This window comes from Oncorhynchus tshawytscha, linkage group LG06, assembly GCF_018296145.1.
Source record: "Oncorhynchus tshawytscha isolate Ot180627B linkage group LG06, Otsh_v2.0, whole genome shotgun sequence".
NCBI lineage: Eukaryota > Metazoa > Chordata > Actinopteri > Salmoniformes > Salmonidae > Oncorhynchus > Oncorhynchus tshawytscha.
In genome coordinates this window covers 33,250,625-33,264,959 of record NC_056434.1, presented here as the reverse complement: position 1 = coordinate 33,264,959, position 14,335 = coordinate 33,250,625, and the positions used below count along the sequence as shown (strand labels likewise).

Below are 14,335 nucleotides of genomic sequence, written 5' to 3'. Positions count from 1 at the left end.
CTGTGTGTGTTGTTGTGACTGAGCAAGAACAGCTGATGAGTCACCTCGTCCCAACCTGCACGGAGGGGGTTGTAATCAGGGAGGAGAGCTCTGAGCGAGGGTTAATAAATGCAGGTCACATCGATCTGCCTCTATGCGCACGCACGCACGCACGCACGCACGCACGCACGCACGCACGTATTATTATCTCAATGAGCTAAATCAAGTCTCCATGTGTCAGTCAAGGTTTTTCATCACCAATGTGTGTTTTACCGAGCCACCTCTTTCACACTAACAGCGTGGCAGTACCCCAATACATCTGTGTTGTCTGTGTGTTACATCAGTGCTAGCTGTAGATAGGATCACAGTAGTAACAGCTGCATCAGTAGACCTCTGTAGCGATAATATCACTCTAGTCTGTTGGCACAGTCCTGCAAGCCTTCCATCCTGCCTCACACTCACCCTTCACTGTTACCGCTAAAACACACATACACACACACACGTACACTCTCACACGAGCAAAAACACACAGTCACCAGCCTCATTGCCTGAAACATTTCATTTCCATTCTCATCCGGACATATGGGGAATGGTGAAACATGCTCAATATTTACACACCACCTCCCTGTCAAAGAACCCTGTCCCCCGTCCCCCGTACCCCCAAGCAATGGCCTGTAAACCTCCATCACCCCTTCCCCTTCCTTGCCCTTGTGTATCACTGACTAACCCCCCTCCCCACACACCCCTCATCCAATTCTACCTCTCCACCACAAACCACAGACCTCAGTCCACCAAGCTTTATCATATCAGCTATGTTTATGACAGTTCTGCTATGACAGATATGCTATGTCTCTCACTTTAATATGTCATCCTCAGTGATTTTGTTATGAGTGTTATAAAACTGTCAAATAAACGAAATAGAACTAAATCCTGAACGTGACTCGAGAACATCCAGTAAATCTGTGAGGTGTTAGAGAAATAATTTGAGCCGATACTACACCACCTATGTTTGCTAAGAGTTTAGGAACTCTTTCCATACAATTATAGCACACAGGTACTTTGAAATCTGGTGGGAGCTTGCAATCTGGTTCACACAGAGAGGAGGCTGAGACTGGAATACGATTAGGAATATTTATTCTGGACAATGTATCTTTTAAAATGTACCCAGAGATTGGTAAAAGGATATTGATAACTTTGTCTATCAGTCTATATGATATTGTCAGGAATAATAGCAATTTCACATGCTCAAGGACAAAACCAACAAATCAACAGAACAAATCAGTAAGTCTGCTAAGTACTGAAGAAAGAAACAGTTCAAAACCACATCTACATCTAAAACCCACTGCTCGCTCACTCTGCCTGCTCAACCCAGATCTTAAGCTAGAGATATGTTTTTTTATTGCATGGGCTGCATCTCAGTACACCGCATCTGACAATGTCACCCTTCCACATCTGCAGTGAAAGATGGCAGAGCTAGAGCTGTGTTTGTCCGACCATGAGACATCCCAAAAATTGGTCCATCACTGTGTTCTCCGTTTTGCCAATTGTTTGGTTTCACAAAACTAGACTATAGATGGGTACGAGTTAAAACATTTTATCAACGTATCCACTGTATAAAGAGAGAGTTTAGTGCCAAAAATAAGGTGTTGAATACATGTAAAAAATACAATTTAAAAAAGTATGCCTTAAAAGGTCCTAAAACTCAAAATAGCGGGAAGACTTGAGGCTGTAATCGCTGCCAAATGTGCCTCAACAAAGTACTGAGTAAAGGGTCTGAATACTCATATAAATGTCATATTCAGTTTTTTTATGTTTAATACATTTGCAAAAATGTCAAATCATCTGTTTGCGCTTTGTCATTATAGGGTATTGTGTGTAGATTAATGAGGCAAAAAAATGATTTAATACATTAATACAATACAAAATGAACTGTAACGTAACAAAATGTGGAAACACTCAACGGGTCTGAATACTTTCCGAATGCACTACCTACATTCAGCACGCTACGAACACTCTGACCCATTACACTACAAAAACATCTCACTGGGTTAGATAAAGATTTGAACCTGCGACCAATCTAACCTCTGAGCTACCTGCTGCCTCCAGACCTCCCTACAACCATGCCAGCCTCTATATAAACCTACTGTATACCAAATCATAAGGCTTTACTCTGTACACTCCCTCTGTAGGTGATAAATGTTCCTCCCATGCCTCATTTAACACACTGAACAGAGACCAGTGAACTCCACATAACTATAAAGACTTGGAACACCCCTTGGTGAACCTGCCCCTCACCTACACTGGCTTAGGGACTGCTGATGCATGGAACACAGAGGACAGAGAGAAGAAGAATGTGAGGGAGAGTGTATGAGATGTATTCAGTGTTCTATGTGACCTTTCCATGTTCATAGCCCCTGTAATGTTATTAACAGTGCAGCCACAGCCTCAGCCATGACCATCAATTAGAGCCACTCTGTTGCTTGCTTGCCTGCCTGCTATCTGCCAGCACACACACTGCCTCACCTCAGAGGAGCTATCTCTCTCTCCCCCCATCTCTTCAGATATCCTTCTCCCCCCTCCCTCCTGTACCAGATTCAACATACACTATACACTGCATTTGGAAAGTATTCAGACCCCTTGACAGACGCCTTCCACATTTTGTAACATTACAGCATTAATCTAAAATGGATTAAATGAAATAAAAATCTCAGCAATCTGCACACAATATCCAATAATAATAAAGCAAAAACAGTTTTTTATACATTTTTGCAAATGCATTAAAATTAAAACCTAAATACCTTATTTACATAAGTATTCAGACCCTTTGTCCTGCTAGAGCTGGGCTAGGCCCCTTATTTCTAGTGAAGGGAAATCTTAACGCTACAGCATACAATGACATTCTAGACAATTCTGTGATTCCAACTTTGCGGCAACAGTTTGGTGAAGTCCCTTTCTTGTTTCAGGATGACAATGCCCCTGTGCACAAAGCGAGGTCCATACATACTGTGTATGTTTTGTCGAGATTGGTGTGGAAGAACTTGACTGGCCTGCACAGAGCCCTGACTTCAATCCCATCGAAACCTTTGGGATTAATTGGAATGGCGACTGTGAGGCCAACATCAGTGCCTGACCTCACTAATGCACTTGTGGCTGAATGGAAGCAAGTCCCAGCAGCAATGATCCATAATCTAGTGAATGAGATGTTCGATGAACAGGTTTCCACATACAGTACTTCTGGTTATGTAGTGTACTTCAACATTTTCTAGTATTTTACAAAACTGACTGATATTGTCAACTAATTTAATTACTTTTTTTCATTGGCAAGATTGGCAAACGTAGGCATGACATGCCAACAACAAACATTGACACTACATATCCAAGTATATTTAAACAAATGATGAAAGACAAGCATTGTAATCTTTAATTCCTTAAAAAACTTCTTAGGGCTGAGATCCAACTAAAGGGATCAATATGACAACAGCCGGTGAAAGTGCAGGGCGTCAAATTCAAAACAACAGAAATCCCATAATTAAAATTCTTCAAACATACAAGTATTTTACACCATTTTAAAGATACGCTTCTTGGTAATCCCACCACAGTGTCCGATTTCAAATATGCTTCATGGCGAAAGCACCACAACAATTATGTTTAAAATACAGATATTTTTCCAGTCAAAGAGAGTCACAAAAAGCAGAAATAGAGATAGAATTAATCACTAACCTTTGATGATCTTCATCAGATGACACTCATATGACTTCATGTTACACAATACATGTATGTTTTGTTCAATAAAGTTCATATTTATATAAAAGAATCTCAGTATACATTGGCGCATTATGTTCAGTAGTTCCAAAAACATCCGGTGATTTTGCAGAGACACATCAATTTACAGAAATACTCTCAACATAAATGTTGATGAAAAGTGTTATACATGGAACTTTAGATACACTCATCCTTAATGCAACCACTGTCAGATTTCAAAAAAGCTTTACGGAAAAAGCAAACCATGCAATAATCTGAGTACGGCGCTCAGAGCCCAAACAAGCCAAAAAGATATCAGCCATATTGTGCAGTCAACAGAAGTCAGATATAACATTATAAATATTCATTTACCTTTGATGATCTTCATCAGAATGCACTCCCGGGAATCCCAGTTCCACAACAAATGTTTGTTTTGTTCGATAATGTCCATAATTTATGTACAAATAGCTCCTTTTGTTAGCGTGTTTGGTAAACAAATCCAAACTCATGAAGCGCGTTCACTAGGAGCAGACGAAAAGTCAAAAAGTTCTGTTACAGTCCGTAGAAACATGTCAAACGAAGTATAGAATCAATCTTTAGGATGTTTTAAACATACATCTTCAATAATGTTCCAACCGGAGAATTCCTTTGTATGTAGAAATGCAATGGAACAGAGCTCGCTCTCACGTGAACGAGCGTCACAAGCTCAAGGCATTCTGGCAGACCTCTGACTCATTCCCCTCTCATTCCCCCCCACTTCACTGTTGAAGCATCAAACAAGGTTTTAAAGACTGTTGACATCTAGTGGAAGCCTTAGGAAGTGCAACATAACCAATATCCCACTGTATCTTCAATAGGGAATGAGTTGAAAAACGACCAACCTCAGATTTCCCACTTCCTGGTTTGATTTTTTCTTAGCTTTTTGCCTGCCATATGAGTTCTGTTATACTCACAGACATGATTCAAACAGTTGTAGAAACTTCAGAGTGTTTTCTATCCAATACTACTAATAATATGCATATATTAGCATCTGGGACAGAGTAGGAGGCAGTTTACTCTGGGCATGCTATTCATCCAAAAGTGAAAATTGCTGCCCCCTATCCCAAAGAAGTTTTAAGTTACTTGCTGTTTAGCTCTGATGATAGAGCTAAATGTGTAACAATTGGAAATGTGTATTTCTGACTATGCATTTCAAGAGATGATGATATTGAAAACAAATAGTTTACATGTATTTAACAATCCGTTGAAAACGGCATGTAGTTGTCATATCCAATACTTTTGTATTTATTGATTATGACCATTATACATTACAGAATTACATTAGACATTGTAAGTAGTGTGCACATGAGAGGAGAGTGAGTGTGTAGAAATACCAACACTGCTTGGTTGAGCCACATCTAGACAAAGTGTGTTAGTGTTGTTAGATTCTGGGTGAAACTTGGAACATTGTTATACTCAGAAGCATCGTATCTAAGGAGTGATATGGACTGGTTTTTACATCAGAAGTTAATGGTTATCTGCAGGAGCCAGATGGCTTTGGAATGTGTTGGGTGGATGGGAGGACGTCACAGGATTGCTGTAGGGGATACGGGTGGAGAGCTTTGGATTAAGCGTCAAGTGGGCTGAGGTCAGGTCAGATCCCCTTAAGTGAGATGGTTTATTACCCTATCACTTTGTCTTCCTGTCGAACCATGAAATATGTAAGAATTGGAGAGAAGGAGGAGTGCCTAAATTGGAGTATATATACTTGTGGTGCTGGAAACATGTTTTGTTTGAATACGGCTATATTGACCTTCTGGGCAGAATACACTTAGTTACACACTACACAGGTTAATGTTTCATATTTTCCGTGTTTTACTCTGAGAATTATAAGCGAACAGTGTCCCACAGGGTTGGGCTCAATTCCTTTCAATTCCAGTCAATTCAAAAAGTCAACGAAAAACATCTCATTGAAAATCATTGAAGAGAATTGGAATTGGAATTTTAACGTACTTCCTGAATAGACTGGCATTAAAATGGAATTGACCTAACCCTGGTGTCCTACTTTAAAGTGTTCAATACCCCTGCGTCCAGTCCAGCTCCATTCAACTTAAAGTGAATTCAGAAAGCTGATTGTTCATGGAGCGTGGGTTCTACAATACCCTCTTCACATGATGGCATTTTCAATTCAAATCATGTCCAATTCATTTCCTAAATTGACTTGAATTAAAATGGAATTGACGAAGCGGTGTATATGATTGGCTATATGTGCTGTATGCCAAAATGAGGCAGCAGCGCTGCTCTGGTGTGAAATTAACAGCTCTTTACTACACCCCCAGGAGCGAGTCTGAACACCAGCAGAGAGAGAGGGAAAGATGGAAAGAGAGATGGAGAGGGAGGAAGGTGGCCATTAACTAAAGGCAGAGAGAGGGAGGGAGACTCCTTCTCCTGCATTCAAATAACACATAATCCAGCGTTATCAGCTCTGCTCTCCCTTCATCCCTCCAACCTCTCTCTTTTCCTCATTCCTTCTCACTGAAAATGTTGTGCATTAGCATCCCTCATCTATCTCCCTCCCTCTTCCCCTCTAGGTCTATCTGGGAGATGAGGGGAGGTAGAGAGGAAATTAGAGAAGGAAAGGAGGAGAGAGAAGCTTATCCAGCAGAGAGAGAAGCAGTCAACTCCAGCCTCAATGATGTCAGAGATCCCCCCCCCCAACGCATGCGCACACACACGCACGCACGCACGCACGCACGCACACACACACACACACACACACACACACACACACACACACACACACACACACACACACACACACACACACACACACACACACACACACACACACACACACACACACACACACACAGCACCTCACTAACAATATCATATTGTTCGGTCTTATGGCCATCATGCATGTGGTTAATACTTAGTGGCATAATGAATTACAAGGGAAAAACTGCCTGGTACACACAATACAATGTATTTGTACAGCAGCACTGGTGTACTGTGCTCTGTGCTCTGGGAAGGAGAAGGGAGGGGGAAGAAACACATATAAATACTCTGAGGGTTTAGAGTTAACAGAGATACTAAAACCAGAGGGAGAGAGAGAAGGGAGTGGGGGGGTGAATTTGTTAATACAAAGGAACACTGCATCAAACCAATGAACTGCTCTGAGCCTGGCTGCGTGTGTGTGTGTGTGTGTGTGTGTGTGTGTGTGTGTGTGTGTGTGTGTGTGTGTGCGCGTGTGTTTGGCTGTTTGAGCCACGGCTGAGAAGGAGAGGAGTGCGTCAGCATTACATTCACGTTCCCACTGAAGGACAAAGGGAAAGGGCAGAGACAGTCTTAGCTCCTCTCAAGACACACACAGGGAAAAAGAGAGGCTGTAGAATAAATAACAAGAAGAGAAGAGGAGATGGGGATTGGAATGCTGCTGATGCTGCGACGGTGTCATGCCTGTTTGCCTGCTTGTGTGCCTCCTCTCTCTCTTCCGCTCTCTCACTCTCCCTTTTGCTTTCCCCCTCTCTCGCTTCCTATCTCTCTCCTCCACAGTGGTTACTGCAGTAGTCCAGCAGCCAGTCGGGAGCTTCTCTGCCACACAGAGAGCTAACTGCCACAACTTGCTACCTCACCTCATACCTACAGCCCTCATCCCTGAGCTCAGCCCTGGGGATCAACTTGTAGACAACCAGGACAGACAGAGGGATACGGCAGGAGCCACACACCTCAGGGGAGAGGGCACCAGGCCAGGAGCACCCCATTCCTGGCTCATTTTACAGATAGCAGCTACAGATATATACCCTTCACAGCCACCATCGCATCCACACAACAGGAATCTACCCCTCTCTCTCTCTCTAAAGCGTAGCTCCGGCAGCATTGCGCTCCCCTCCTCCTCCCTCCTCTCTAACCAGCAGCCCCCCCCCCAGGAGGAATCGCTGGATTATTGCTAACTATGCTGCACGCGGCAGGCTGCAGCTGCTATAGACACAGCCAGGCAAACCAACGCAGGGAGAGGACCAGAAGAGAAGAGAGAAAAAGAGAGAATAGGGGGGTGACTGCATCAGGAGTCCTTTAGCTTTTCCCTCTCTCTCTTTCTCCATCCATCACAGCGGGGCTAATCAGGCACAAGCTAGCCGTCGGCAAAGTCACAGAGACGGAGGGCTCTCTGCCGACACTCACACACACAGAAACAAAGGAACACGCTCACATGCACGAGGACCTGCCAAAACGGGGGATTTTTTATAATTTTTATTCTGTAATTGTTTCCCTTCTGCTCAGTGTATCTGGCTTATACTGCGTGATGGAGCAGTTTGATTCGTCAACAGAGGGGGCTGTGTGTCTGCGGCTGCAGGCAGGGAGAGGGGGAGAGGAGGGGGGCTGGGGGACACCAGGCACCTGCTTAGCTTAACCCACACGGCCTGTCCTTTCCCACCGAGCCTGTAGTCTCTACACGCTGCTCCACTCCGCTCTGCTCCACTCCGCTCTGCTCCACTCCGCTCTGCTCCACTCTGCTCTGCTCCACTCTCACCACGGTCTAATAGGAGACATCTTGTTCCATTGGTTAACACAGGGACATTACCACCACATTCCAGAGGAAGGAGAAGAACTAAAATTAAATATATTTTTCACTTTTCGGATTTTCCATTGAAGTGAACTACACGGCTGTGGTTTGTGATTGGTTTTCGTAGTATTCGGAAAGGAAGAAGAAACAGGCCATTTCAGAACTAATGAGGTAGGTGATTGATCCTGGTTTTCAACCATTTGTTTTTATCACTGCAAAGCATTCTGCTTCTGCTGGTGCTCTGCCTTCACATTAATCTCTCTTTCTCCCTCTATTCCCCCTCTCTCCTTCTTTCACTCTGACTCTTCCTCCCCTCTATTACTCTCCCTCTCTCTTTATCTTTTCTTCTCTCCCTCTCTTTCTCTTTCTCACTTTCTCTCCCTGTCTGTCTCTGCGTAGCGTCTCCCAGTCCCGTCGATGGCGTGGCGAGCCCTGTCCTTGTTCCAGCCAGGGTAGGAGGGTGGTGTGTCCTCCTCTAGCGTCTGTCTCCCCCCACCATGCTGAAAAAGAGTCCTCCGAACCATGAGTCCTGTGGGCCAGGTTTCTCTGCAGCCCACCTGGAACGCAGCCCTGCTCACCCTGCTAGCCCTCACCATGGTGCCAGCTCTCAGTTTGTACCAGCCTGTCGGCCTGGGTGCTCCCTCTAACCCCCAGAACTGCCCGGCGGTGTGCTCCTGCACCAACCAGCTTGCTAAGGTGGTGTGTACGCGCCGTGGCCTGGTCAGGGTGCCCCCCGGGATCCCCACCAACACCAGGTACCTCAACCTGATGGAAAACAGCATCGAGACCATCCAAGCTGACACCTTCAGACACCTACACCATCTTGAGGTGCTGCAGCTGGGCAGGAACGCCATCAGGCAGATTGAGGTGGGGGCCTTCAATGGCCTGACCAGCCTCAACACCCTGGAGCTGTTTGACAACAGACTGACGGGGATCCCCAGCGGGGCCTTTGAGTACCTGTCCAAGCTGAGGGAGCTGTGGCTGAGGAACAACCCCATCGAGAGCATCCCGTCCTATGCTTTCAACAGGGTGCCCTCTCTGATGAGGCTGGACCTGGGCGAGCTCAGGAGGCTGGATTACATCTCTGACGGGGCATTTGAGGGCCTGCAGAACCTCAAGTACCTGAATCTGGGGATGTGTAACCTTATGGAGATGCCTGTCCTGTCACCCCTGACAGGCCTGGAAGAGCTGGAGATGTCTGAGAACACTTTCCCTGAGATGAAGCCTGGCTCGTTCCGTGGCCTGTGCTCCCTACAGAAACTCTGGATTATGAACTCTGGGATCACCGTGATTGAGAGGAACGCTTTCGATGACATTACGGCGCTGGTGGAGCTGAATCTAGCCCATAATAACCTGTCGTCTCTCCCCCATGACCTCTTTGCCCCGCTGCAGTACCTGGTGGAACTTCATCTCCACCACAACCCCTGGAGGTGTGACTGTGACGTGGTCTGGCTGTCCTGGTGGCTCAGGGAGTACATCCCCACTAACTCCACCTGCTGCGGCCGCTGCCACTCCCCTGCCCACATGAGAGGACGATACCTGGTGGAGGTGGACCAGACCACATTCCAGTGCTCTGCTCCCTTCATCCTGGATGCTCCCAGGGACCTCAACATCTCTGCAGAGAGAGTGGCTGAACTCAAGTGTCGTACAGCCTCCATGTCATCGGTCCGATGGCTGCTTCCTAATGGGACCGTTCTGACCCATGGCTCGGCTCACCCTCGGATTTCTGTCCTTAACGACGGAACACTCAACTTCTCCAACGTTCTGCCATCGGACACAGGCGTCTACACCTGCATGGTGACTAACATGGCGGGTAACTCCAATGCCTCGGCCTACCTGAATGTCAGCAACGCCGAACTCAACACCTCCAACCTGTCCTATTTCACTACACTGACTGTGGAGGTGCTAGAGCCCACCGTAGAGGAGATCCCCAAACCCAAACCCACCATTCCAGCCTCGCCCTCCGTGTTCCAGCCCGTCTTCATCTCCACACCCACTGTGTTGCTCCAGAACACCCAGACCCCCCGCCAGATATCTCTCCCCACGGCCCGTGGCCCCATCCACCCTCCCCCCAGCCTCGATGAGGTCATGAAGACAACCAAGATCATCATTGGCTGCTTCGTTGCGGTGACACTCCTGGCCGCTGCCATGTTGATTGCCTTCTACAAGCTGCGTAAGCGGCACCAGCAGCGGAGCACGGTGGCAGCGGCGCGGACCATCGAGATCATCCAGATGGACGAGGAACTTCCCCAGGTTCCATCGGCCAGATCAGGTTCTAGCGGGTCTGAGGAGACTGGGCTGGCTCTGCCCATGTTATTGGAACACAACAGCACCGTCTTCAATAAGGATTACATCTCGTCGTCCTCATCATCCTCCCACAGAGACAGGGACAGACACAGAGACAGGGACAGGGACAGAGCTGCCTATGGGGCTCACTGGACCCATAACAACCTGGGAAACTCCCTGCATCGCTCCTCCAGCCGCCAGTATTATCAGCAGCACCAGAGCCTCATCAGCACCATCGCAGAGCCGTACGTCATTAAGCCAACTCACACCAAGGAGAAGGTCCAAGAGACCCAGATCTAGGGGACTCATGCTGGCCTTACTGTGGATCTAGCTGTGTGGATCTAACTCAGTGGATTTCTATATGTATCTGACTTTACCCCTTCCTCTCCTCCTTTTCTCTCTGCTCACCAGTCCATGCAATAGAATGCACAAAGAAGACAGTAACTTTATTTTGTACAGAGTGCAAAATAGAGACAGTTTTTTTCTCTCTTGTACATGCTTATACATAAATATAGAAATATAAAAAATATAAAATAAATATACTATGAGGACGGTGGTGGAAGATTATATTTAAAAAAAACAAAGTACAATTTAAACTATTTTCTAATAACTTGTAACTTCTATTTAAAAATGAGAGATGTTGAGATGCAGTGGGGGTAGCCTATATGATGATTGATTGAGGGAGCTGTCTTGAGGAAGACTGTTCTGTTTGTTATTTTGACCATTTAGAATGCAGTAAAACCCCTTTATACCCACACCAGTTTATAGAACAACAAGCCCTAACATCAGATCAGTCTCCACAGGTTAAGCTTGTTAAAGCACCAATTCGTACTGTGCCAAACGTTGCAATAAAAGACTGGAAGATTAAGAAAACCAACAGCCACAACCAAGCAAAATCTAGACAGAGAGTAATTTGTCGAGGGAGAGCCGTGGAGAGAAGAGTGTAGATTTTGCTGTTCAGTCGCTATCAGCCAAATGTTTTCAGACTGCAGTGGATTTCTGCAGCTAAGGTTTAACCCTTTGTTTATCGGAGCTAAGCTACACGTCTTTCTAAAAGCATCTCTTTTTTTATGTTACTGAATCTAAACCCATTTAGTATGATTGCATTTGATTTATCCCAGGTCCCCTTGGCTAAGATGAAGGACAGGCTATTTTGAATGGTGATTTGGTGTGATTACTTCATGCAGATTTCAGTTGCATTAATGCATTATGTTTTATATTCATTTCCCTCTCCTTGGGTTGCGACGTGCTTCTTAATAGCATTTGTAGTGTTTTGGGTTAATGTAGTGATGCATTAAAGCAGTTATTTGCCTGCTCTCTGTAAGAGCTCTTCTATTGGTAATCCCTCACAGATACCGACATGTGGTGCAGAATGACTGGGGTTTGCTGACCGATCTGCTTTTGAAAGAAAAAAAGGAGTGGTGTTGAAATGAAATGAATGTCTGGACATTGGGCTTGTTTCTCCGTGGGCGTAATTGAAACAGTGAAATCGTTTTTTAAATTTTCCTTATTGTAGGTATTATTTCGAGCATTATGGGGAGGCTATAAGGATGCAAAAATAAATAAAACCTTTGGTTTGTATTTCTCTACTCGGACACATTGCCGTGCCATTCTTTTCCTTTTCCCTCTTGCTCACAGTGTGGCGATATTAGCTGGTAAGCCTGTTAGCATGTCAGTCCACAGACACTGAACAGAAAGCATTCTGAATTCCAAATGGAGCTCTACCCCGTAGCCACTTCTGTAGATCTGAAAGGTCCAGATATAGCAAAATGACAAATGCTTCACTTTGCCTTCTGATAAACTTGTTGATTTCTTTGCAATATCGCTTGCACCTATCCAATCATTTCAGATGTACTGTATATCAGTACCAAGGGAGCAGGGGTCAGGATTGATTTGGAATCTAGAAGAAGAGGTCCATGCTATTTCTATGCTCTAAATCAAATCAAATTAAATCAAATTAAATCAAATTGTATTTGTCACATGATTTGTTAACAACAGGTGTAGTGATATGCTTACTTCCGCTTACAGATAACAAAAAACTAATAATATGAGGAATATGAGGAATAAATACACAATGAGTAATGATAACTTGGCTATATACACAGGGTAAGTACCAAGTCAATGTAGAGGGTTGTGAGGTAATTAAGGTAGATATGTACATATAGGTAGGGGTGAAGTGACTAGGCAACAGGATAGATAGTAAATAGTAGCAGAATTGTTAGTCCAAAAAGGTCAATGCAGATAGTCTGAGTAGCTATTAGTAGTATTATTATTAGTATTAGTAGCTATTTAGTTAACTATTTAACAAACTATTTATGGTTTGGTAGAACATGTTCAGGGTCTTGTTGGTTACAGACTTGGTGAATCTGTACCACTTGCCGTACAGTAGCAGAAAGAACAGTCTATGACTTGGGTGGCTGGAATCTTTGACAATTTCTAAGGCCTTCCTCTGACACCACCCTGGATGGCAGGGAGTTCAGCCCCAGTTATTTACTGGACCATACACACTACATTGTGTAGCAACTTGCAGTCAGATGTCAAGCAGTTGCCATACCGAATGGTGATGCAGCCAGTCAAGATGCTCTCAATGGTGAAGATGTAGAATGTTTTGAGGATTTGAGGTCCCATGGCAAATCTTTGCAGCCTCCTGAGGGGGAAGAGGTGTTGTCATGCATTCTTTATGACTGTGTTGGTTGGTGTGGACCATGATAATTCCTTAGTGATGTGGACACAGAAGAACTTGAAGCTCTTGACCTGCTCCATTACAGCCCCATTGTGCTCGGCCCTCCGTTTCCTGACATCCCCGATCAGCTCCTTTGTCTTGCTGACGTTGAGGGAGAAGTTGTTGTCCTAGCACCACACTGCCAGGCCACTGATCTCCTCCCTGCAGGCTGTCATATCGTTGTCGGTGGACAGGCCAACCATCGTGTCATCATAAATCTCGATGATGGTGTTGGAGTCGCGCACGGCCACACAGTTATGGATGAACATGGAGTATAGGAGGGGACTAAGCACGCACCCCTGAGGGGCCCCCGTGTTATGGGTCAGCATAGCGGATGTGTTGTTGACTACCTTCACCACCTGGGGGTGGCCCGTCAGGAAGTCCAGGATCCAGTTGCAGAGGGAGGTGTTCAGTCCCAGGGTCCTGAGTGATGAGATTGGAGGGCACTATGGTGTTGAACGATGAGCTATAGTCAATGAACAGCATTCTCATATAGGTATTCCTGCTTGTCCAGGTGGGAGAGGGCAGTGTGGAGTGTAATAGAGATTGCGTCATCTGTGGATTTGTTGGGGCGTTATATGAATTGGAATCTGTCCAGTGTGTCTGGGATGATGGTGTTGATGTGAGCCATTACAAGCCTTTCAAAGCATTTCATGGCTACAGATGTGAGTGCTACGGGGTGATAATAATTTAGACAGGTTACCTTGATGTTCTTGGGCATATGGTGGTCTTGGACTATGGTGGTCTGCTTGAAACATGTAGGTATTACAGACTTGGTCAGGGAGAGGTTGAAAATGTTACTGAAGACACTTACCAGCTGGTCAGCGCATTCTCTGAGTACGCGTCCTGGTAATCCGTCTCGGCCCTGAGCCCTCTATTCTCCTCTTCCCCTGTGATTCCTTTGCATTGCATTTCCTCTGGTCCCTGTCAGTGAATGAGTCTAGAAGTGATGTTCTATACAATGCTGCATTATCCTCCCTCCCACACTGGAGCTCCTCCCTCCCATCTCCTGATCTTCACATTGTCCGAGGTGGTTAGATAGACACACACACGCTGAATGCCAA

General features: G+C 45.3%; 1 protein-coding gene across 1 annotated transcript; it reads left to right on the top strand.

Annotated features, from left to right (window-relative positions):
- The first annotated feature begins 7,184 nt into the window (after window positions 1–7,184).
- Window positions 7,185–12,144, top strand: LOC112245387 (leucine-rich repeat-containing protein 4-like). The gene is made up of 2 exons (XM_024413437.2): window positions 7,185–8,434; window positions 8,663–12,144. The coding sequence occupies exon 2, from the start codon at window positions 8,786–8,788 to the stop codon at window positions 10,847–10,849; it is 2,064 nt and encodes a 687-aa protein (XP_024269205.1). The 5' UTR covers window positions 7,185–8,434; window positions 8,663–8,785; the 3' UTR covers window positions 10,850–12,144.
- Window positions 12,145–14,335: the final 2,191 nt, after the last annotated feature.

Excerpts from the sequence above, each read along its gene's own strand:
- LOC112245387 (XM_024413437.2), top strand. The coding sequence starts at position 8,786 with ATGAGTCCTGTGGGCCAGGTTTCTCTGCAGCCCACCTGGAACGCAGCC.